Here is a 26374-nt window from a genome sequence, read left to right as displayed (position 1 = left end):
TAAAGAATATTAATGTTTAGCGACTAACTGAACAGAATGAAAAAGATGTATACTTTTGTGATGTCAGATTGCGGTTGCAGCCATGGACAGGTGAACAGCCGCCTACCCCCTATGTGGATAAAGACCAAAACACCGCACAAACCGCTGTCAAACACAACAAATCGCCCAGGAGATACTGAAAGACAGATAGTCCTAGATTTAAGGACAAAATGGTTGTCTTGCTATTTAGCATTTCAAAAGAAAAAACGAGATAAAAAAACCCTATATAACGGTTTCACTGTGTGCTGTTACTAGCCTGAAACAAATTCATAAATGCAAAAATGTATACTCTTTTGTTTCTCGTCATCGCAGTAACAGCACGTGTCATACCGGATAGCTACTGGTTTAAATTTTCGCTCGGGATGTGTGTGCGGTATAGTAGGACTGTCGTGATAACAAGGGAGCTGTTCCTCGGAGAAGATGCCATGTTTTAATTGAAAACGAAGATTATTGTCTATCTTCTCGCTTTTCTTGGACCTTCACATTTTTTCAGCCGATCTACGGACACCACACGGTAATGAACGCTACCCAGCCTGCAGCACCCAGAAGTGAACGGTAGGCGACCCGGAAGGTCTGAACTCCGACTGAAGGCAGGCATAAAGAGCATCTTAACCTTTTATAATATATATTACAATTCTGCTACCGAGGTAGAAGGTCTGTATTCACTTCTTAATTTCCTTTCTGTATGGCAAAATTAAAGCGTTGACAATACTTTGTATCCTTTAAAAAGGATTTGATTCAGGCATTTGACTCGCCAAAAAGTTGCAAATAAAAAAAAAATACTAAGGCAACCGCATGTTTGGAAGACTGTGTTCCGAGTGCATATGTAAAGATGAAAAATGGTGCCGACATAATGCATGATTCTTTTTTTTTTTTACAAAAAACAGCGCTCGGCCCATTTGATGGTGCATTTGAGTTGCAAAAAAAAAATCCAGCGCATTATCAAATGCAGTGCAATTTTGCAAGGCATGATTGTTGTGGGAAGTGTCTAGTTTTTTTTTTTTTTTTTTTTTTTGAGCCGGGCTATTCAAACCTGCTATTCTTAGTAAACAATCATTCGTGCACTTAATGCAAATAAACTAGCGACAAAATTGCATGTACTCCGATTTATCCCATTTTCAAAGCCGAATTTTGCCTGTAAATTTGGGATCTGCAGAATATGGCGTCCTGTCCTTATAAAAATAAGACAGGCTGCCATTTTTGTTTTCCTTTTGTCTGAAAATTTTAATAAAACTGTCTGAGAATGTGGGAGAGGCGAGAGAGAGGGGCACCAGAGGGATCCAACGATCTTTTTCTCCAGAATGCTTGTATTTGAACATGTTTAATCGCGCTTATTTTTTTTAAATAGCGTTTTAATTGGAGACAATCACAGGGAACCTCGTAGAAAAAAGGCAAAAGTTAGGTAACTTTTCTTTTAGTTCTGAAGTGTGCGACTTTTTGTGTAGTTTGCCATGTCAATGAGCACTGCATCGCACTGTTGTCTTAAATGTACTTTGCTTATTCAGTTATAAAATAACCTTCTACTAAAACGTTGTGCTTAGCTCTAGTTAAAGAAGTGCAACTTGGCAGATGTGGCGAACAAATTCTTCGACAGTGTAGCGTATAGATTACTTCCTCTACCTGGACAAGTATATTGCCTAGTATCCAATAAAACGTTCAACATTTGAACTATTATTTAACGATTTGTTCGCGTTCCATACTTTGTCTATATGGTGGCTATTTGGGTCTGTTTTTTTCCATAGGGGTCGATAATGCTTCCATTACGGATACAGAATGCTTTGGACGATTGAAGCCTGTGTTGCATGCTGTAATTACTGAATGTAATAATGCAGAATGTTGTGCAGAGATCTCAGCTCAGGTTGATCTGATCTGGTGTGTATACACGTCGATTGTCATCTGGTGTACGAAAGCTGTTTCGGACGCGGAGCAAAAAATGTCTATTCTCTGTGTGGAATATGTAAACACGAGCGTCCTACTGTTTGTTGAACCCGATGTCTATACTGCAGGTCGACAATACGATAAATTACTTTGACAGACATTTTTACGTAACATATAGTAGCCTACAGACACGATAGCCATAATACCTGGCCATATTACAAGTCACAAAGTGTGTCTTTTCTGCGCTGTTAAACTCAGAGCCGGCTGAACCACTACTGAAGCAGTGTCCACGTATCTGGTCGTGTCCTACCTGATGACACTGTCAGTTCCTCTTGTTCACGGGGGCGTGGGATCGAAAACATGGCCCTACAAATTAAATCGCCAAAAGTTACACAAAAAAAAAATGCATCCACAATAGTGTTTTCTTATTATTTTGTGATAATGTCCGTTGTTCCATTGTTTATGCAATGCATTTTATATATTTATCAAAAATGTATATGGTACTAATAATTATAGTTTTTTTTATCTTGATTTTGTCATTGTGCTTATTCTGACAACTACAATTAATCTATGTTTTGTAGCAATTGCTGTACGTTCCAGGTGAATGCTTTGATGTAGATTTTACGTCGATTTATTTTGAAACAGAAATAATTTTGCTCTGAAATAGCTTTAATTTTGTGTGCATGGATTCAGCACTTTTGTTTAGGCCCTGACCTTATCAAAAATATTATCAAAATTGTATCTACAGAATATCAGACCATCTATTGTCCATAAAACCAATAGTGCTGGACATTTTTTCTGTAAATAATATCACTTGCTCCCAGCTGGAGTATCACTCTGACTTGTGGCAGCTGTGTGTGTGTGTGTGTGCGCGCATCTCCATGTGTGTGTGCGTGCGTGTGTGCGTGTCATAAAGCATAAGTGTTTGCACAGTGACACAATTTTTTGCTGTTTTGATTCTGTACTCCAGCACATTGTATTTGAAATGAATATGAGGTTAAAGTCCAAACTGTCAGCTTCCAGTGATGCATGTAGGAATTACAGCCCTTTTTATACATAGTCCCCAAAATTTAGGGGGCCAAACGTAATTGGACAAATTCACATATTCTGAAATTAAGTCATCATATTTTGTATTTGGTTCTAGTTCCTTTACATTTGATGACTTCCTGAATTCAGTGACCCCTGTAGACATCACCAGACGCTGGGTATGTTCCCTGGGGATGCTCTGCTGGCCCTGCCTTCAGCAAGGGAAAAGCGTGTTCTGTTCTGAATTCAGGTTAAGTGATTGATTTAGCCGGTCAAAAATATTCCACTTTTCTGCCCTGAAAAACTTGGTTGCTTTAGCAGTGTTTTGGGGTCATTGTCCTGCTGCAGGGGGTGAAGTGCTGTCCAATCTGTTTTGAGGCATTTGGTTGGATCTGAGCAGATGTGGTGTTTCTGTACACTTGAGAATTCATCCTGCTGCTGCCACCAGCAGTCCCATTATCAATAAAGACAAGTGAGTCGGTTCCAGTGGCAGCCATACCATCACATAGCCATACCATAACACGTGACCTGTTCAAACCATAACACTTCTTTCAATTTCAAAGATAAGCACTTCCTTTGTTTCTCCACACTTTTCTCTTTCCATTACTCTGATACAGTTAATATCTGTAATGTCCTTAAATGTCCATAATTCCAGAATTCTACAGTTTTTTTAATTTATTGAACTTAGCAAACTCGAACCTGCCCATTCTGTTCTTGAGGCTTACCGGTGTTTTGCATCTTGCAGTGACTCCTCACCAAGGTTAGGCTAGTGTATTTTAGTCTTTGTCACATCTGTGCCTACATTCTGGAGAGTGTTGACCTATTCAACAGTTGAAAATGAGTTTGTCTTCAAAATTGAAGGGATTCTTTGGTCATTAACTACAATGGTCTTTTGTGGTCAACCAGACTGTTTGCTATTGTTGAGCTGACCAGTGCTTTTTGTTTCTTAATAATGTTTTGGCTGTGTCTCTGGTCAATTTATTAAGTTTTTTTTTTTAAAAGCTGACAGTCTGCGCATTAACCTAATGTTATGGAGCTCACTGTGCATATATTCGTAATGTTTGGGACAAATATATAGATTCTCTTGATTTGGCTCTGTACTCCACAGTTTTACAATTGTAACCAATGCACATGTGCTTAAAGTGAACATTATCAGCTTTTATTTAAGGGTATTTTCATACACTTTGGTTTGACAATGTAGAAGTTACTTTTTATGGTATATTTATATAGCATAGCTATAAGTCTCTGTTCTGTGTTTTGGTACAATATCTGAGTGAACCACTCTCCCAAAAAGCTTATGTTAGTTATCTTTGGTCTCAGTCTGCTTTTATTTTCCACTACTTGGTTGTTTAACAATATCAGTTTCTCTCATTATGAATTTCTTAATGTGACAGGGTGCATTGCACATTTTGGCCCAGTTGGCTGTCCTGCAGTCTTGTTTGACTAAGCCGGGCGTACAGCGCAGTCTGTCTCAACATGCCAAAGAAAACAAATCTAATACATTCAGGCATCTGAACCCAAACACCACAAAATATTTCCTCGGTGGTGCTCAAGAGAATTGGTTCCATTTCCTATTTTCTTTTTTCCCCCCTTTTTTCTTTTTTTGTTTTGGAAAGAATTTTTCAGTTTATAATAGTTAATAGTTTTTCTTGATGCTGAACTATTGGTCAGCGCCTCTGTTTTAGTGACTTTTTTTTATTTTTTTACCACTGACTTTAGATGTTTTGTTTGAAACAGTTCTATGACACTGAAGCATTCAGTTTTAAACATGATACTTTTTCATCTTGGAAACTTGTTCTCTTGAGAGCTTGGACCAAAGATCTCTATTCCTCCCATCAGTTGCATAATGGAAATTTTATCTTTATAGGGCCACAGTGGCGTCCTCTTGCTAAAGGTCCCCAAATTGAATGATAGACCATAACATTTTGTATGTAGTAAGTGGTGACCACATTTAACTGTTTTTAAAAGTACTGTATTAGTAATAAAATTTGCCCAGTATAATCATGGTCATCAGTTAATCCATGAAAGGGTTATAACAAAGGTCCAGTGGCTGGGAAAATCATTGTGAATGACTCTGTAATGGAAAAACCATAGTATAGCTAGGGACATAGCCATAGTAGTGTAGTTTCCCAAGCTGGACAGTGTCTGGTGCACAGTGAAGTTTTGCTGGTGCTTCTTTGTCGCTTGCTGCAGTTTAAAAGAGATATGGCTTTCAGTGTGTATCTTCACCCAGTGAAGATAAGTTTAAGGGGTGCAATTTCCAGTACTGTTTCAAGGTCTTTATAAGCCATTTAATATTGATCACATCTCTTAACCTGGTTCAATATCAGTATTAATTAGTTTGCATCAAATCAATTCAGAATATGTATTAAATAAATACATATTAGTGGAATTATAAGGTGAAACATGCCTATACCATTGCCTTGACAACCAAATTGACAGTTTGAAAAGTGTCCTCCACTCCAGTGCTGGTGGTTAGCAGGGTCTTCGCTAAACTGTAAAAGCCTGCATTGTGCAGTTGGCTAATGGGCAATATTTTAACATTTTACATTTCAATGGACTTTTTGACTTTATACTCTTATCATTTGTTCACTGTGTAACCGTGTTGGTCAAATTATTTTGCTCATCATTCTGTCAGTATTTATGGACAGCATTGTAGCATTCACTCCTTGAAGCCCTTTAAGGTCAGTGTTCAGTGTCAGCATATCATTGATATGTTGCTGTTTTGTGTTTCTGATGGAGAATGTGGGACATTGCATGTGAATTTGGGCATAAAATTCACTGCATTGGAGTGGGTCTCTTTCCTCAGGTCGGGTTTGATGTGTGAACCATTGTGCAGAAGCAGTGGCAGCAGTATGTTCTGTGGTTGGGTCAAAGGTCATGAGCTCTGCAGTGGTGTGGATTTCTCATGCTTTATGGGACCTCAACCCTTGTAGGTTTTTGAGTCTGTGGTTTTAATTCAGATGTTCTCTTGTTGTTATCTGCTCTATACTCTCATTACCCTTTTATAGACATGCCAGTTTCTTTTTCCTGTTGGTTGCCTTAATCTCCTTTTGATCACTCATTTACTTTTTCCCAGTCAGCAGGTCTGTATGTTCTTATCAGGTGGATCAGAAGATGTTGATTTCTATGTTATGGTCCCTTTCAGGGAAATGCTTGAACTTAGTCTGCTCTTCTTCCTTGTCCCAGCACTACTTTTATATATAAGGCTTGATCCGTATCAGTGCAATCAACCATCTATGCTGTCGTTTCCTCCAATCCACTGAGTTCGAGTTACAGCTTAATGTTAAATTGATGTTTGATTGTCAAGATGGTAAAGGTAAAGGACTGCATTAATACGTTTATCAGCTTACATTGATGCCTTCATTCGCAGAGCATTGGTTAGGGTTAGGTGTCTTGCTCAGACAGAATGCATGGGTTGACGCAACCCTCGATGAGACATCGTTTACCCTGCTAATGCCCCAACACCATGCATTTGGTCTTAAATGGATATTCATGCCATGCCATGCAATTTTTACAGTCATTCAATCAGTCAGATCAGTTCTCACTTTATGTATGAGGAAAATTATTTTTTTAGAAAGAGGTTATTTTTTTAAATTGACGCAAATGGCGGCTTCATAAGAATGTGCCATTTTTACAGTGAGTAGTTCTGCTTTTATGTTTGGTGTTTTTGCCTAGGTGCTCAGCTGGCACTAAAACCCATTCAAGGCATTGGGAATTCAACATGATAGCTTTGTAAGGATTAAAATTGGCTCCAAAATGATCCATCACCCATCATTTATATGTTTTTCCAAAGCTATATTGCTGGATACTATCAATGACCTTAAATATAGGGATAGCAATCCTGATTTTCCTGACAGATCATTGTGGCACCATGAATGTAGGAAATTGTCCAGATTCAGGTTCAGAAAGTAAAAGTCCTCCACAGTATTTTGTTCCAATCAACTGGATTTGCTAATAAGCACAATTCTTCAGTCAGCAGTTCGAACAGATTTGTGAAATCAGCTGGCTGAGTTAATAGGTGGAAGAAACACTTGGCAGGACTTTACTTTCCGACCCCTGGACTTTCCACCTATGGAAATTGCACTGCTGAAAAGCTTGAGGGGGAGACTGGTTGAGGTTCAACAGCAGGGATGATGAGACGTAGGGTTGCCTTGAGGTGGAATGAGGAGGAAGTGCTGAAGGCAACACAGCAGTAAATATGAAAAAGGGGGGATCTCACTCCTTGATTTTCAATGTGTCCTTTGTATGAGCTTCTGTGTGGGTCAGGGGTGGGCAACTCCATTCCTGTTGTGGTGTTGTCTCTCGGTTTTCATTTCCGCCAATTACACTGGCTCTGTTGGCTAATGTGCCATGCGCCATTTTGGTTCTCTTGTGGATTATACCACAGTAAGATGTATTGTACAGTGCTGCAAGAACAGTCGTTAGCCGTCTTTGTAAGCCCATCAAGAAATGGAACTAAACTATTAGATCACATTCACGATTTATACAATTATACAATTAAAGAAGAAAAGTTGAAATCCAGAAATGAATTTGGCCGCTCGTGCTTTCGTAGTGCATCCCCGAGGGGATCGCGGTGGCCTGCACACTGTGGAGGGGAAGCTGTGTGCTCCGGTGGCGGATCGGATGTGTTTTTGGAATGTTGTCCTGTGTCGAGGGGGGGAAGAAAACCACTGCGTTTGCAAAAGGCGTCCAAGTTGCTGATGGGGGGAACTGTGCCCCGTCTGAGGCCGTCTGTGTTCTGTGAAAGATTGGGCGCAACGTCGTCTGCCTCACGGAGAAGAGAAATGGAGCGTGCTGCGTGGGCGTCTCCATCTCAGCCGAGACGTTTGGACTCAAAGGTTGTTCTTTTGAAATGTGACTGAATGGAGAGCGCACAGGAACTTAAGAGCACCCCCCCCAATCTGAGTGCTTACTGCTTGTGTGAAACGGGCCTCAGAGACACACAGGCCTGGGGAACGAGTCTGGATGTCTCTCTCTCTCTCTCTCTCTCTCTGTCTCTCTCTTTATTCTCTCTGTCTCTGTCTGTCTTTCTTCACCCTCTTTCATCTCTTTTTATCTCTCTAGCTTTCTTTCTCTGAGGGCTGGAGGAAATGGCAGTGAAGTTGCTTTCGTATTGAAGATTTTCTCAAAAAGAACGAAAAATGCAGTTTATAACAAAGTGTGAGGCTGTGGTGAGACTCATTATTCAGTGGTGTCAGCCTTTTTCAGGACCGTTTGTGGCTGAAGCATCTCATTAAGATAAGATAGTTTAGCAGGCAGCGGAGACTGACTGTTAGAGGACCTGGGGGAAGTGGTGGGTGGGTGGGGCCGGGGGACAGTTCAGTACCCCTGAACGTGGTTGTTTGTTTTCGATTGCCTTGCATGTGCCTCATGTCTTTCTCCGTTTGGAAAGATAAAGACACACTGTGATATACTGTGGCCCCAGAGTGCAAGCAAAATGGTCCTGTAGCCTGTCTGTGGCATGTTACTTACTGGCTGTTTGGATAATTTCCAGTGATATCTGGATGCTGATCCAGATCAAACTTGTTGATGCCCTGCTTTGCTTAGTAAAACTTCAGAGAAATAAATTTGCTCTTGCACTGAAGTGAGGAAGAAAAGGTTAAATCCTTCACTTCATAAGTTTATTAGGTCAGTGAAGTGTATCACAAGTAGACTTCAGGAAGGAGGGAGCCGTCTACTTGGATACTTATCAGGAAATCAAACTCTTATATACGTTTACATTTTTTATAATAACATTATTATTATTATTATTATTATTATTATTTGTACATGTGTTGCGTAGGCACTGGGGTAGATGTATGTTCAAAATGGCAAAGCGCTTGAACCTGTCAATCACAACTGTTATTATAGAATGTTATAGAAATTGATATTTTGTAATTATTATCATTATCACTACCTTTGTTCCTCTTTGGACTTCATGAAAGACAACTTGTATGTTTTGCCAATTATAGCAGAGCAAGCGGTGCATAGATTAAAAAAAAAATGTTTTGTAATGATTACAAGGCTCATTCATATTATTCTGAACAATGAGGGAACTGAACATATTGCCTAAGTTCTGTCTGAAAGCTGTAATTGCAAAATATTTGACTTTACCAGTTTTCAAGTTTTTTTAAAGAACACACCTGTTTATTCTCGTATACTTCACGAAATGTATTTTTTTACACATTTAGATTATTTTTATGTATTGAGTGTTATTGTGTTGTTAATTCTGTTGGAAGTTATCTGAGCTTTTCCATTTTGTTTGTTCCCTCTCAGAATGGCTGAGCCTCGATTTAATAACCCTTATTTCTGGCCCCCACCTCCTGCTATGCCTGGCCAGGTAAGACTTTATCTTGCTCTTGTCAACTCATGAAAAATGAATCCTGCTTTAAGCCTGTTTTTTTTTTGGACACCACTAGTGGTGAATGTGATTACAATAATGCATTTAATTTTGTCATGGAATTTACAGAATGCCATGGCTGTCTAAGTACTTCCTGTTTTTTAGGATGTGATTTCTTCCTTCATTAGAGATGCATTGCCTGTGCTGGTGGGAAGAGGTACTGCAGCCATACAGCCATCTCGGATCAGAGATGATTTGTCCATACTTGCTCTAAATGGGGATTAGAGGGATTTTTAATCTGTGGAACTAAAACATTTTCAGATGGCTTTTTGTTGTTCAAATAACTCTGTGTGCTTCTTTATGTAATCCACCTTGTAAAAAATAGTTATGATGTAACTTGGATTTTGCGTGATTACTGGTACTGGTATCCTTTGTATCCTTCTAAAAATTTGTATGTCACCTCACTGCTCTCGCATCAAGTAAACAAGCTTCCTGCTCATTTAAACTTAAACAGCCACAAATGTACCACAAAAAGCAGTTTATTGAAATTAAAGTGTAAGTCTCCTAAACGTCCACTGGAGGGCAACATCTGCTTGAATATAGAGAAAGATTTTCACAATGAATTTTACCAATATGGCCATTATTAAGGAGAGGATGCATCATGGAGACAATTGTTCCTCAACTGGGAAATTGTGAAATATTAAATTGAATGTTTTTTCAGACCCATCAATTAAGAAGATTTTCACATTAGATTTGTCAAAGTTATGAATTAAATCTTTTTTTCCAAACAGGGAATCATATTTCTCAGATGGAAAAACTGAAATATGAAAAATCAGTGGCAATGTTTTCAAAATGTTTTCAGCTCCTCCGGTGCCATGCTCACTGTTTTAGCTGTGTTTCTCTGTTCTGTATCCACTGTTTTAGCTGTGTTTCTCTGTGCTGTATCCACATTTTCAGCTGTTTCTCTGTGCTGTATCCACATTTTCAGCTGTTTCTCTGCTCTGTATCCACTGTTTTAGCTGTGTTTCTCTGTTCTGTATCCACTGTTTCAGCTGTGTTTCTCTGCTCTGTATCCACATTTTCAGCTGTCTCTCTGTGCTGTATCCACATTTTCAGCTGTTTCTCTGTGCTGTATCCACATTTTCAGCTGTTTCTCTGTTCTGTATCCACTGTTTTAGCTGTGTTTCTCTGTGCTGTATCCACATTTTCAGCTGTTTCTCTGTGCTGTATCCACATTTTCAGCTGTTTCTCTGTGCTGTATCCACATTTTCAGATGTGTTTCTCTGTTCTGTATCCACATTTCCAGCTGTGTTTCTCTGTGCTGTATTCACAGTTTGTTGTCCTTCTCTATGCCATATCTGTTGTTTCAGCCATGTTTTGTCTGTGCTTCGTCCACTTCCACAGCTTGACAACTTGGTTCTCATCAACAAGATTAAGGAGCAGCTGATGGCAGAGAAGATTCGTCCTCCGCACCTGCCACCCACCTCCCTCCCATCCCAGCAGCCCTTGCTGGTGTCCCCCTCAGAAGGGAGCCAGCACGGGATGCTCGGTCCCAAAGTACAGCAGGTACAGGGGCACCAGTCTCACAGCCCGTCCCAGCCAGACATCGCCCTGCACGCCCGACCGGCCTCCAGCACAGTGTCAGGTAACACCCCCCCCACTCCAGCTGTGACCTGCTCACAGGCAGTGTGTTCACATACACCCTTATCTACAGCAACTTACAAAACAAATAGTCTTGGCATCAATGTCCTTTCAATTGGGAAGATATCCCATTGATTATTGCTATACAGATTTCAAATGGAAATACTGGCTGTAGACCGGCTTATAAACTTGTTGATAAGCCTATAATAGTGATAATATACTTGTAATCATAATAACAAGAATGGCAACAAAATCTTGCGTAATGCAAATGTTTTATGGATATAAATTGGGAATTGAGCCTAGATTTGCCCACACACGTGCGCCATTTAATTTGTTTTTCCCAATTTATGTGAAACTTACTCATATAAAAAAGATAATTCTGTTGCATACAACAGGAAAGAGACTTGAGTCAAATTGAATTCAAAACTTTTGTTAGACCCACTGCCAATTATGGCCTACTGCTGGAGGAAACCAAGTTTATCTGACTCCATAAACCTGTAATGTGGATGTTTGTGCAAATACAGGTTTGCGTATTCATGCATTGAAGTTGCTGCGGGTTTCAACACACAAGCGGGTGCGTTGAAATAGTTGGGTAGCAAGACTTGTATCCCGGAGATCAAGAATATGTACTACCCCTACCAGGCATTCATCTAACTGTGCATTGACATTAAGACTTTCTATCCTGGCAGGTAAAGGTGCGATTCATCCGGGAAGCTTGAAAATAATGTTCTTGCCCCGTGAAGAAGCGACTTTAACCTGAAAAAAATGTTTGTCCGGGTACCGAATGTAACCTATCTCATATTGTTTCTGTAACCTAATGCCATGTCCTTTCTGTAAACCCCAAAATATACAGAAACCATATTTTGCTCAAAGAAACACACATTGGCTTAGGTTCACATTGTGTCCTGTATGTGCGCGGGTTATGTGGTTTTGGATGTGTATTGATATAGTAGTGTTGGGTTTAGGTTTAGTGTGCAATTCTAGTGACTACCATTATTGTGAGTGGCAACTCTATGGTGTTATTCTGAATTAGATGGGTGGTTCCTGTAATGTAGCAAATTTGGGTTGTAAAATTTGCTCTGGCGCTACACCAGGGGGTCCATTTTATGGCTAATGTTTTCTAAACAAGTTGTGAGTGTGTTTATGGTCCCTTTTAGTATTTCCAGTATCTTAGTGTCTTAAACAGACCAAAAGAATGGCTCCATTGCAATCTTAGTTCTACTTGATTGGATGCACCTCATGGACCTGTTGCAGCATTTGCTTGTGATTCTAGGAAAACAGGAACCTCCATGCGGGATTGTTTTCAGAAGAAAGATATCATGTGCTTTCATGTCTATCTTTGAGGAAGTAATTCATCTAAACTGACAGAGAAGCGGGGGGGACAGTGAGAAGAATGCAGTGGGAGAATGCAGGCAGAAAAAAAACAGACCAGTGTGCCAGCCCTTGCCAGAAAATGATCACACTTTAGTTTTTATTGCCAAGGGATAAACATGAGGTAAACTTAAAGAAGAAATTTATTTTTCTCTTTAGTATTTGTTTATTTAATTTATTTAATTTAAAAGCTTTATTCATTAGGAAGACTTCTTCTCCCAAAGTGTAAATCAATTTTGGAACCTCGACTACTGAAGTAAATAGCCTAGTGTCTTTATTATCTTGCCTTGTTTTGCCTTCTTTTGGTTTGTGCCAACCGAAAACCAGTAATTAATGATTTCATTCTCACTTGCTTCTATCTCCAGATCTCTTCGATTTAATTTTGAGAGTGTGCACCACAACCTCTCTTTTCCACATGTTTCCTCTCTTTTCTTGCGTTCCATTGTTCACTTAATACCCCGAAGGGCAGTAATCAGGAATGCGCCTGGTTTCTGCGGTCCCAGGCCTATCCGGGATATGTCTATCCCCTAAACAGTGTCTATATGTGGTGAAACAACACAGACTCTCCCTAGCATATGCTAATATGTAAGAGAATTGTGTCACTCACCACACCAAGGATCAAGAAGCCAGGAAGTAGAAAACACCAGACACCCCCTGTCAGGGGTATCTTGTCGGGGTCACCAAACTGTAAGGATTTAGAATTAGTGACTGGGACCAAGAGATTAAGTAGACCAGACACGCCCTGCCAGGGGCATCAAGTCGAGATCACCAAACTGTAAGGATTTAGGCATGGTCACAGGGAGGAAAACAAGTTTATTTGGATTTGGTTACTAGGAGGAAACCAAGTTTATCTGACTCCATAAAACTGTCAATATGCCCAGGAGGTAACCCGATTACGATGTTACCCCTGAACCACGTACAAGGCCAATACACTGACTGGTCCTCCCAGAGATGCACACCCGGGTCAAAGTATATGCAAACCACATACCTTAGATGCTCTGAAAAGGGAAAACCATTTATAATGGTGCAATATGACAGTTGATCATAACCAAGAATACGCAGTGAAAGGTAAACATTGTATTTACCAAGCAAGACAAATAAAGACCGCTATTCTATAAGAGAAAAGATATACAATAGTATGTCTAACACTAGTAAACTAACACAAAGAGATTATTGGTGCCTGCCCAAAATTATAAAAATGCCTGTACGAGAAGACTATGGTACCAGGAGAACTGTTAAGCAAAATAAAGTCTGGACAGGAACACCCTCCGTACGACCATGAGAACCCCCCCCCCCCCACTACTCTCCTCCAGGAAGCATACTCCCCCTCCCCTGTAGACTCAAGGGAACCATTAAAAATCTAGTGACATTGATAAGATACTTTGTACAATGGAACATTACCTTATTACATTACATTACATTACATTACAGGCATTTGGCAGACGCTCTTATCCAGAGCGACGTACAACAAAGTGTATAACCATAACCAGGAACAAGTATGACGAAAACCCTAGAGAGAAGTACCGGTCCAAGTGCAGGGAACACCGAGTAGTTCAACTTGGACCCTGAAGGTTAAACTGATTAACACTAACACAACGAGAACGGCAACAACGCAGTCTATGGAAAAAATACAAGCAGTAGTTAAGACAATTAATGCACCTAAGTCACCTACGAAACAGCTGCCTAGTTACAACCCTAAGCTTACAGTCATTTACAGGGGGGTAGGGAGGGATGGGGAGAGGTGCAGCCTGAAGAGGTGAGTCTTCAGTCGTCGTTTGAAATGGGTCAGTGTCTCAGCTGTTCTGACCTCCACGGGGAGGTCATTCCACCATCGTGGGGCCAGAACAGACAAGAGACGTGTTCTGGAAGTGCAGGTGCGAAGAGGGGGAGGTGCCAGGCGTCCTGAGGTAGCAGAACGGAGGGATCCGGCTGGCATGTAGGGTTTGAATATCTTGTGGAGGTATGCTGGGGCTGATCCCTTGACTGCCTGGTATGCTAGGACCAATGTTTTAAATTTGATGCGAGCTATAACAGGCAGCCAGTGGAGGGTAGTGAGCAGGGGAGTGACGTGGGAGTGTCTGGGGAGGTTGAAGACCAGACGAGCTGCAGCATTTTGAATGAGTTGCAGGGGTCTGGTGGCAGATGCCGGTAGTCCAGCCAGAAGAGAGTTGCAGTAGTCCAAGCGGGATAGAACCATTGCTTGGACCAGGAGCTGGGTTGAGTAGGTGGTGAGAAAGGGGCGGATTCTCCGGATGTTATACAGGAAAAATCTGCATGCCCGGCTTACTGCTGCGATGTTCATGGAGAGGGGCAGCTTGTTGTCCATCACCACTCCGAGGTTCTTGGCACAGGGTGATGATGTCACTAAGGTGTCCCCTAGGGAAATGGAAAAGTCGAGGAGGGGAGAGGATAGAGCAGGAATAAAGATTAGCTCTGTCTTTCCCGGGTTGAGCTTCAGGTGGTGATTGTCCATCCAGCTCTGGATGTCCCTCAGGCAAGCGGAGATGCGGGCAGGGACCTGTGTGTCCGATGGGGAGAAGGAGAGAAAGAGTTGCGTGTCGTCGGCATAGGAGTGATAGGACAAGCCATGGGCAGATATTACAGGGCCAAGGGATCTGGTGTATAAGGAGAAGAGAAGGGGACCGAGGACTGAGCCCTGGGGAACTCCGGTGGCGAGGGGACGGGGTGGTGATACCTTACCCGCCCAGGCAACCTGGAAGGAACGGTCAGAGAGGTAAGACTCAATCCAATCAAGGACTGTGCCGCAGATCCCTGTTGCTGCCAGGGAGGACAGGAGGATAGAGTGCTCCACAGTGTCAAATGCAGCAGAGAGGTCTAGAAGAATCAGGACAGAGGAGAGGGAGGCTGCTCGTGCGGCATGGAGTGACTCACTGACCGAGAGGAGTGCAGTCTCGGTCGAGTGGCCAGGCCTGAAGCCAGACTGGTGGGGGTCAAGCAGGTTGTTCTGAGAGAAGAAAGCAGAGAGTTGGTTAGATGCAGCACGTTCAAGTGTTTTGGATAGGAAAGGGAGGAGAGATACCGGGCGGTAGTTCTGAATGACTGAAGGACCTAGTGTGGGTTTCTTCAGCAGTGGGGTGATGTGGGCCCTCTTGAAGGATGAGGGGAAACATCCAGAAGATAGGGAGGAGTTCACGAGGGAGGTGACAAAAGGGAGGATGTCTGGTGTGATTGCCTGGAGGAGAGATGAGGGGATAGGGTCGAGGGCGCAGGTGGTAGGGCGGTGGGTGAGCAGAAGCTGGGAAACTTCAGAGTCTGAGAGGAGAGAAAATATGCTTTTATCTGTCATTCTCCTAGATACTTTTCTATGGAGGCCCAAGTTGGTGGTCTTTCTATAATCCAAACACTTATGTAAGTAATGCATACTTGGGATAAACCTCCCTATACCATCTTATAACAGCTCAGTGTGCCTGTCTGTATAACATACACACATCCCCTGAATTTCAGATGAAATTATTCACAGTCCACCACATTTATCATATAATTCCCAGGTATTTACATGCACTTACATATAATGCTTTTATCAATCCAAAATGTGGGTAATGGTCAACCAGGTTCCTGTCTGACCCAACGGTGCCTGTGGGTGCTTTAATGATGTGAAAACAGACACTGTCCTGGTCATCTGTTTATCCACATTCCTGCAGACCACAAGCGTTGGTGTGGTAAAAAGGTCACGAGACTGTCTCATGGCAATCTCCAGATTGCGGGGCAGTTGTCTTTTCAGCTGTGTTTACAGCCTTCTGATCTTTACGACTCCTATGGAATGCAGGCAAAGATCAAAATCCACGGACAGTCAAAATTGAACCTTACAATTGGATATTTGTCACGCTGAATGGTTTCAAATCTTTAGATAAAATGTAATTAGACAAAGGGAAACTGAATGAGCACAAAAAACATTTAAAATTATTTCATTCATTTAATGAAAAAAAGTTGAGTCAAAAGATGAAAGATAATTTGAAGTGGAACTTTTTGGAGGGCATGGGTCCCATTATGTCTGGCGTAAAGAAAATACACAATTTCACAGTCGTAACATCATACCAGCAGTTTAAACATGGTGGTGGTAGTGTGATGGTGTGTGGATGCTTTGCTGCCTTGGGACCTGGACGACTTGCCAGTATTGAAGGAACCATGAATTCTGCACTGTACCATGAAATTCTTAAGGAGAATGTCCAGTCACCTGTCTGTAAGCTGAAGCTGAAGCATAATTGGGTTATGCCACAAGACAATGATCCAAAACTCAAAAGCAAGTGGGCTAGTCAAAGTCCTGTTTTGAACCCATTAGAGATGCTGTGGCAGGAGCTGAAAAGAGCAGTTCTTGCTCAAAAGCCTACCAATTTGTCTTAAAGAATTTCTGCAAAGAAAATTGGGTGCTAAAATTAATCCACAGCGATGTCAATGACTGATATAAAATTATAATAAGCATTTGGTTGTAGTTACTGCTGCTAAAGGTGGTGCAACCAGTTAGGTTTAAGGGGGCAATTACTTTTTCACATGGTTGATAACTTTTTTAATTAAATAAATGAAATAATAATTTAATTTTACAATAAATTAAATGTAATATTACATTTTGTCAAAAGAAGCCATTCAGTGTGACAAATGTGCAATAATAGAGGAAATGAGGAAGAGGGAAAATATTTTTTCACACCACAGTATCAAATTCTGTCTACCTAAGAACTGAAATGGGGTGAGGGAGGAGGGATGTACAGGTGGCTGCAGAGGCGTAGCTCATTCATTTGCTTTTGTATTACATTACAAAAGCAAATGAATAGAAATACAGAACAGCAAACAATTTGGTTTTGCTGTAATTTTAATACATTCATGTCTCAAATATTTCTCTATATAACAATGTTTGATCAATATTCAATATATTTATATAAATAATATAAGGCCCCAAGAGAGAGAGCAATCTAAAATTGTGGAGAACAGACACAAATCAAGAAAAAAAAAATGTCTTTGTCCCAAACATTATGGAGGGCACCTTATGCCTTTTGTAGGTTTAAATTACAAAATCAAATCAAAATTTTACATAAGCTTTAAATCAATTTTTTTTTCCAATTCTGTCATGTCATCTTCCATTCTGGAACTGCAGTACAGTTCCCATCAAGCGATTCACCATCATCTCATTCACATCATGGACAAAGTCTCTCCAATGAACCATGGGAACTTGAGGCAAAGGCTGCAATGGACATGGTCCCACAGTCTTTAACTTCACTCGCGTTTTGTAGACAGAGTCTTATCCAGAATGATTTGCAAACACAAGTGTAAATATCAGGGACCAAAGTGCAGTAAGTCCCAGGAGGGGGAAAATGTAGTCTCGAGAGAGACAGCAAGTGCAAGAAGTAGAGCAGCTGCCAGAGGTGCAGAGGCACATGAAATACACTGCCTTTTATGATAAAGAACATTTTTTTTGTGAGATTATTTGTCTTATGCTCAAAAGAGAATTTAAGGGTACTAGCAACCTCCGGAACAAGCGGAAGCTGAAGATGGCTGCCATACAGGCCTGGCAGAGCATCACCAGAGAAGATACTCAAAACGTGGTGATGTCTATGGGTCGCAGACTTCAACCAGTCATTGCAAATGCAAAGGACATGGAACAAAGTACTAATGAAAGCTGAGAATCTGCTCTTTAACCACATATGAATCGATTACCGTTTGATTACCAAAACATTATGGAGGGCACTGTAAGTAACAACATATGAAAAAATTCACCTCATTTTATTATGCATAAGTGCGTAATAAGACTGTGGTCTCTTCTATCAACTACCGAGGAGAAACACTGAGGAGGAGTACCTCTTGTATTTTTAAGTTTGGAGGCAAGTGATGTGAATCCGCCCTGTTTTATCTACTCAAAAAGTCAAAAAGCCAATGTTTCTTTGTCAGGACTCCCTTTGAGTCAAAACATTGTCCGTTTACTTGTAAGTGTGCAGGTTTTTCTTATTGCGTTAGCTTGTCATTTACCTCATATGCCATAGGTTGATCATCTCTGCTCCTAATTCATTATTCAGGTAGTTGATTTTTAAAGTACTGCAGTGGCTGCAAAGATAGTTGGTAGATAATAGGCCGAATGTATGTCTAAAAAAAAAATCACTATGCACCATTATGAGAAAGGATATTCTGTTGCATTTGTATTTCCTGTGGTAGATTTTTTTTTAAAAACATATGGCAAATGTGTCTGATGATGTGCAGGACTTGTGAAGGTATACGCTTATTTTTACACATCAGACAATGAAGAAGACTACTATCTAGAAGGAAGCAACCATAAGATTTTCTGGCTTTGGAACTTTACTCCACATAACATACTGTACAGAGGCAAAACGTGCACAGGTTCAAGTTGTAGTTGTAGTATAGTTATAGTTCAAGTCCAGTTATGATTGAGTTAATTATCACATGTGAGCGTGGCCCAATGTTTGAAAGACATCCGGCTGAACCTGATTTATAGCTAAGGGTGGTTCCTGGAATGGTGACTCATCGCCATAGCAACCTTCTTATATGCCTGTGAATCAGCTTCCTCGTTATCCTACAGCCGAGAACATTCTGTAGTAATGCTTCACATGTGTAGATGTATTCCCTTTACATCTACACACCTAAGGGGATAGGCTTAGGTTTGTAAGTCACAGTAAGTTATCTTCCTCTGTTCGCTCACCATTGTGCAGTATTTCAACGCCAGATCTTTTTTTAAAGATGGTTTGTGCGAACACAAGAAATAGATCATTTGCAGTGAAATTGCTAACTGTCAGATTCATGCTAATATAATACTAAAACAATTAAATGACAATACATTGGGAATGATAAATTATGCTGTGTATTCTGAAATTATTAAATATTGCAGGACAGAAAATTGTAAATTAGGGAATTGTTACTCAGAGGTTTCTGGTTAAAAATCACAGATGGGCCCCTGTCATTGTCATTGTTGTTGTCTTCAATGCAGGTCTATAACTGGTTTGTGTGTAAAATAAATAAATACATTTTTTAAAAATCTGTTTGTCAGTCATTCTGATCACAATCATCTCCTAATTGGCCAAATATAAACGTAAATGAATAAAGGACAGCAAAATCCTTTCAGCTGCTCTTTGAGTGTTATATTACAGTACTAACATATTCTGCATACATATGGCCTTTCATAATTAAAAAAGTATATTTGCAGACTTTTAAAAGGCATTGTAACGTCGTTTTCAGTAGTGTCCATGCAAGAAGGTCATCTCAGATGACTGTGTCCCATTCTATCCTACTGTACAGGTAGGTAATGGATTCTTTTAATGGATGAATATGACAAAAGGGTGTTCTGTTGTCTGCGATTGCCTAAACTCGTGCTGGGGTGTGGGCTTTATTGAATACTCTCCAGATTTGCGGATTACTATGACAGTCTTCTATGATGTCCATAACAGCCTGGGCGTGATCACAACATTGAAATTAGGTTTGGCGTTTTGGGGGTTTTTGTTGTTTGTTTTTGCATTTGTCGAATGGATGTGGATCCATTAGTGCCTGACTTGGTACTTAGTTGGTCTTGATGTGTGGTTTGCGAGTGGTATGGTACACAATATTGTGTATTTTCACTGAAAGAGATAAATTGATTTGTACTTCTAGCTTCTATTTTGTTATTTATTTATTGCATTTCTCCTCCCCCTATTTTAATGAGTTACTCGTGTGAAAAACTGTATTTTGTGCTGAGTTAGTGAGAATGTGGGCCCAATTCAAGCGCAGCAGATTGAAAAGGCATGTTCCCGCCTCACGTTCACATTCCAAAATTGTGTTCATCCCATATTTCAGTTTTTGTGCCAGGGCTAGGCTTGTTTATTCAACATTCTGCTGGTTTAAAAGAGCACTAAGCTCTACCGACAAAAACATATTCAATTATTTAAAAAAATACAAACCCTTTATTATCTATTCATAAAATGTCCATTATCATCCATTCATACACCACAATATGTACCACCACAGTATTGCCTGTGTGGAATTCTATTCAGGAGCTCCTAGACTGCATCAGAACTCCTCTGCCCTTCCCCTAGCACTCCTACCTTTGGTACTAATTCAGGATATGGTATTTTTATGGTCTTAGGTTATATTTTTATGGATCTCTTCTTAAAGCTTGTTATGGATGAAGACTGTAAGGATTTAGAATTTGTACTTTTGTTCTTGGTTAGCGTAGTTAATTCGCACTAAGCGTGTCTGGTAAATGAATGTTATGTAGTGTCAGGAGCATGCTCATGTAGACCTGTGGTTTACATGAAGGTTTACATTCTAATGGCCTCCTTGCCTTTGTCCTGCAGGCCTGGCACTGGCATCTCGAACCGGCAGCCACAACACCTCAGAGGCCATCACCCCAACCACGCCCACCTCTAGCAGCCAAAGCAGGCTGGGCGGAGCTCATTCCCCCAACATCATCTCGGGGTTGGCCAGCGGCCTGGGAATGGAGCCAATCAAGAGCAGCGGGGGTCTAGCAGGGCTGCTGGGACCGCCTCCTAAAATGGAGCGTGGCCGCAAGAAGATCAAAGCGGAGAACCCGTCTGGCCCCCTGCTTGTGGTACCCTACCCCATCCTGGCCTCGGGGACAGACCAGTCCTGCATTGGAATTCCTGTTAAAGAGGGGAAAACATACAGGTTGGAGCTCCCGTGGTAGTGCATATGATATACTGTACACGGTTTACTACTGGATAGTGAATATGGTTTACCTTACACGGTTCTCTACTGGTAGTGCATATGGTTCATTGTGCACTGTTCACTGCTGGTAGTGCATATGGTTTATTGTACACTGTTCACTACTGGCAGTGTATATGGTTCATTGTACACGGTTCACTGCTGGTAGTGCATATGGTTCATTGTACACTGTTCACTGCTGGTAGTGTATATGGTTTACTGTACATGGTTCACTACTGGATAGTGAATATGATATACCATACACAATTTACTGCTAGATAGTGAATATGATATACCATATACAATTTACTGCTATTCTTTGGATTCTAATTCTTCAGAATCAGCACCATTTTTTTCAGGTTTGATGCAAAGTGTGTTTGGGTTAAAGGATGGATTTCCGTATTTACATAAACTGTAACACACACCAGACAGACCTCTCTGAATCTCTTGTTGGCATAGTACTGGCATGCTGTGTAAAGAGAAGCTAGCTATACAATGGCGTTTCCTTTTGGCACATGTTAATTATTGATTGATTATAAATGGGCCTCCTGCGCTTTCTTGGTAAAATCACACTTTTATATTTCTGAGATGCACACTGATGTTCTCCCCTTCTGTACGTCACTTTGGATAAGAGTGTCTGCCAAGTGACCGTGGGGTAATATAATAGCCAGACCAGATATTTCCTATCATCGGTGTGTCTCCCATTACTACATTTGTCTCATGCATTGTGGTTGTGATCAAAGATATTTGTTTTAGAGGGTGAGGTTTTTGATTTATTTATTTTGTTGTTCTAATGCAGATCAACGTGATAGCAAGATTTTTATGACTCTTGAAATAACATGTAACTATTGCAATGTAGCAAACAAGTTGGTACAATCTTTTCTTTTCTTTTAAAGCAAATGAGGGGTTTGTCACTTATCTTGTGGAAGGGCTTGCTTGTATTTGTCATCACATTGCACCAATATGAACATTTAGAGACTGCATCCTACAGTATTAATTTAGAACGACAGTGCACATCAGTGTATGTGTTTGGGACGCAGACAAAGTCTGTTGTGTAGCTGCAAAGTTTGTCTGTGTGTATTCATCACTTGGATGTTAAACATAAACTGTAAGGGAGTGTGTGTGTGTGTGTGTGTGTGTGTGTGTGTGTTTACAGTGGAAGTGTAAAAAGTGTGTGTTTTTCACACAGGTGTAAAGTCTGTCCGCTGACCTTCTTCTCCAAGTCGGACATGCAGATTCATTCCAAGTCCCACACAGAAGCCAAGCCGCACAAATGCCCCCACTGCTCTAAGTCCTTTGCCAACGCCTCTTATCTGGCCCAGCACCTGCGCATACACCTGGGCGTCAAGCCCTACCACTGCTCCTACTGCGAGAAGTCCTTCCGCCAGCTCTCCCACCTTCAGCAGCACACCAGGTCTCCCTCACCTCCACTCTAGTCCTTTTTTACTCTATTACACTTGGACAAGTCAATTGATGTGCGTGTGTGCGTGTGTCTTACAGAATTCACACAGGTGACCGGCCCTACAAGTGTATTGCGCCAGGGTGTGAAAAGGCCTTTACTCAGCTTTCCAACCTGCAGGTAAGAGGGAGGGTGGGTGGGCGGTGGTTACTTTAGCGTTAATTCTGTTTGCAGTAGATAAGATTAACAGTAATCCTGAAATCAAAGTCAATCGAGTTTCATTGCAACCAGGAGCTATGTCTTACAATGTAAAAGGAGAATTACTTTTCCTGCAAAAATTCAGTTACTTGAAGGTAGTGGGCTATACAACAAGCTTGGCCATTTAGGTGAGGTTGGGGCCTACTGCATTCAAAATAGGGTTACACCTTAATATCTGTGTTGTACTGGTATAATTTTTACCACCCACGATATAATAATAATAACAATAATAATGATAATGAGCAGGAAGAGAACAGTAGTATGGTTAGACTGTTGTCTGTGCCTAGTATTGTGGAAGTAAATAAACTTATTCTCCCATTTGTCCTCAGTCCCACCAAAGGCAGCATAACAAAGACAAGCCTTACAAGTGTCCCAACTGCTACCGCGCGTACTCGGACTCCGCTTCCCTGCAGATCCACCTGTCTGCGCACGCCATCAAAAACGCCAAGGCCTACTGCTGCAGCATATGTGGGCGGGCCTACACCTCTGTGAGTCATAGCATCACAGTAACAGTGCCGTGCCTGTGCAGGTTAAAAAGAGGGGCACAGTATATCCCTTACAAAATTTGATCCATTAGTCATTTATAATGCTTGCGATAATATTCCCGGTGTGTTTTGGCACTTACAGTTTATTTATTTAGCAGACACTTTTATCCAAAGTGACACTTAGGCGTGCCAGTACACTCATTGCAGTACTGCTTTCTTATATCTTATGTTTCATTTTCAAATGTGATGCAGCCAATGTATCCGTAGCAGTGTTCACCTGACCTAACTGAAATGAATGCATGTCACTGTGGTATAGAGTGTCTGTAAGAAGTGTAAGAAGGCTTGCAAACGAAATCCAAAATAAAAAAACGGTTTGGCCTAAAACCATGGAACAAAACGCTTAAAACTTCAAATTGGCACAACCATGGAAAGCTGTCGGTTATTTTAAAGCCTGAACTACAGTGATCGTGCAGTGTTGCTGACACTCATTCTCTGTCACTCTCTCGCAGGAGACGTACCTGATGAAGCATATGTCCAAACACACGGTGGTGGAGCACCTGGTGAGCCACCATTCGCCCCAGAGAACGGACTCGCCCAGCGTGCCCATCCGCATCTCCCTCATCTGAGTGCGCCGCTGCTGGGCTCGGCTCCGCCCTGGCCCCCTCCCCTGCCACCTCAGGAGGCTCTGCCTGTGAGGTCACCCCTTCTCCTCTTCCATTTAAGGCTCAAACAACTTGTCACGTGTGTGTCTGGTATTATTATCTTTTTTTTTTTGTTGTGTGTTTTCCCCTTGTACGGGATCCAAAAATGTGCCAGACTGTATTTGTATTTTAACAAAAGAAAAAGAAGAAAAACACTTTTAAAAAGTATTTTCTCTTGGTTTCCCCGGCGTTGCCATAGGTCTGATGGGGGACTGTTTGGGACATCCAAAGACTATTTTACTGCACTTTCAGGCCTAAAAGTTTTGGCCAAAAAAGGATTTTAAGTCTGTTTAGACAAAAAAAGGCGTTGCTTCCGGCAGCTACTGTTTAAGTTCTGACCATAAGTATTACAAAGCATTAAATGACCTCTCCTGCTTTTTTTCTTCCTCCTCCTCACTTTTTAAGTTGTTTTGTGTGGCACTAAGCTGGGTGCCCTGAACTCCGAGTTTGGGCCAGTCCAAATTCACATTAGTCAGCTTTCTCCTCTTCAGGAATCTGTTCTGGTATTTATCTGTTGTTCCGCCGACCAATGGCCATTAAGGTAAAAAATTTGGTCATCTGAACTCACTTCCTCACATTTGTTCCACACCATTAGAATCAGTGTAGGGATGCTTCTCTTCACCAATCACAGACAGGAAAGGAGTCATGCTGCTGTTAAACCACAGCGCAACTGAAGGTCATCCAGCCAAAGCAAGTAAGGCAGGACCACAGGCCAGTGAGCTGTCCATCTGTTTCTCCCTGCCTGTCCGTTTTAGTCGTCCTGTCTCTGTTTGTCTGTTGGCTTTGGTCAGTCTCCATTTATCTTTACGACTGTCTACCTACCTTTGGCCAGTCCCATTTCTCACATACTAAATCTAGCTGCAGTCTCTCACTATTCACCAACACTGTAAGCAGACATTGGGACTGAAAACATCTAGCACAGTACAACCAAAGCGACTTGCACAGTCCACGTCATACTTTGGAAATGCACGTGGCCTCCAATACATTAAATAAATCAAGTTGGTCATGAACCAAGAAAGCAACAATCTGAAGTGGCGCAATTTGATTGGGTGTTCACATTAGTCAGTTTACCTACAGCATGTAATGAGATGAAGCTGTATGTACGTTATGTCTAGTTACAATAACAACTTTAAATGTTGTTTTGGTAGTTGTTCGGTGTCTATTTTGCAGCTGTGAATAACAGTGTCCCTCTGTTACAGTGCACTACATACATTACACCCTCCATCTCCTCTTTAACCACAATTTCAGACATTTGAATATGTTTGGTAGCAATTCACACTGGCTAATCCGGATGATTGCAACAGTGTTTTTTACAGAAATAATAATTGTGTGTTGAAATGCTGGACAATGCTAATGTGTAGGCCAGAAGCTCGTATCTGCTCAGTAAATGGTTAATAATTCAGAACCTCGTGTACTAAAGACCTTTCACTCATTCACTGAGGCTTCTTACAGGCCTACCATCCATTTGCAGGCTGAAAACGGGAAATCCTAAACTTGAGGCAGAAACATAGATTTCCTGGGACAGGAGAAAGAGGAATGGCAAATCGTTCAGTCTTAACACAATCTCTAATGTCATGTTTTGAGGCTTTTATAATACTTGACATTTATGAAAAACAGTATATTTTAATATACATTTATATATGTACATATATATAATATATAAAAATTGTTGGAATCTTAAATTCAGCTTACAGCTGTCCCAGCCCTAATCTGTATGGAGCACTTAGTGGCCTTAGAAACCTTAGTGAATGAGAGGGGATAGGCTTAAAGGATGGAGTGTCTGTAACTGGAACACAGACACACGTAATATATTCCTCGCAAAGGCACGACAAATGCATTCTAAAACACACGGACATACAGACATTTGTGTTTCTCACACAGGTGTAGACATAAAGACAGATGCAGTTACATAGACAGAAACATACATACATACATACACACACACACACTTCTTGACTCTAGCCTATTTCCCAAGGTTCACACCTCTGGAACACTCTATGCGAAGAACAACAGATCCTGCCTCTCTGCTTTTTCGCTCTCTCTCTTTCTATCTATGTAAATGTTATAATACACCTAATGCCCTTTTATATTTTAAATTGAAAATGAGAAAACTCTTGTTTTGGGTGTCCCATAAAAATCTGTATAGATATGTTTGTGTATACAAAAAAAGACCTCCTTGTGTCTTATAATCCTTTATCCTTATGTTTAAATGGTAATGATCAACTTTTTGTTTTTATACACATTTAAGCCTTAACTATGATATCATTGTATGTTTGTCACATCTGAGTTTCTCCCACATTAGTGTTGTTCTCTGTCTTGTAGCCTTCTGTGTTTTTATTTCTTAGCATGAAATATACTGTATATAAATTATAAAGTACTTAACTGTTAACCCATTTTCTATATAAAATTATTATATAGATCTAGTTATTATTAAAATACTTTTCCTTTGTCCTGCATTGTGGTACCATATGACGTTTGCTTTGGCTATGATATCCACAGCCAAGACTTAAAGTACATTGGCATATGTGTAAAAAAAAAAAAAAAAGTAAAACTTTGTATCTTTTTGTTGTTTAATAAATGCAGACTCTGTAATAAATGTAAC

The 26374-nt window shown here is 40.8% G+C and overlaps 1 protein-coding gene across 7 annotated transcripts; it reads left to right on the top strand.

Moving 5' to 3' along the window:
• Positions 1-297: 297 nt before the first annotated feature.
• Positions 298-26373, top strand: znf362a (zinc finger protein 362a). 7 transcript variants are annotated; one of them, XM_064306202.1, is made up of 9 exons: positions 623-693; positions 9202-9265; positions 9454-9482; positions 10670-10910; positions 20563-20893; positions 22119-22343; positions 22430-22508; positions 22916-23074; positions 23581-26373. In XM_064306202.1, exons 3-9 carry the CDS (start codon positions 9456-9458, stop codon positions 23695-23697), a joined length of 1179 nt encoding a protein of 392 aa, XP_064162272.1. In that variant the 5' UTR covers positions 623-693; positions 9202-9265; positions 9454-9455; the 3' UTR covers positions 23698-26373. The 7 variants fall into 7 exon arrangements, with proteins under 7 accessions (XP_064162266.1, XP_064162270.1, XP_064162267.1 ...); XM_064306196.1 differs by lacking the exons at positions 623-693; positions 9454-9482 and adding an exon at positions 298-594; XM_064306200.1 differs by lacking the exons at positions 623-693; positions 9454-9482 and adding an exon at positions 308-553.
• The last annotated feature ends 1 nt before the right edge of the window (position 26374 follows it).

Source organism: Anguilla rostrata, chromosome 13 (assembly GCF_018555375.3).
Source record: "Anguilla rostrata isolate EN2019 chromosome 13, ASM1855537v3, whole genome shotgun sequence".
Lineage (NCBI taxonomy): Eukaryota > Metazoa > Chordata > Actinopteri > Anguilliformes > Anguillidae > Anguilla > Anguilla rostrata.
This window is presented reverse-complemented; position numbering and strand designations above follow the sequence as displayed.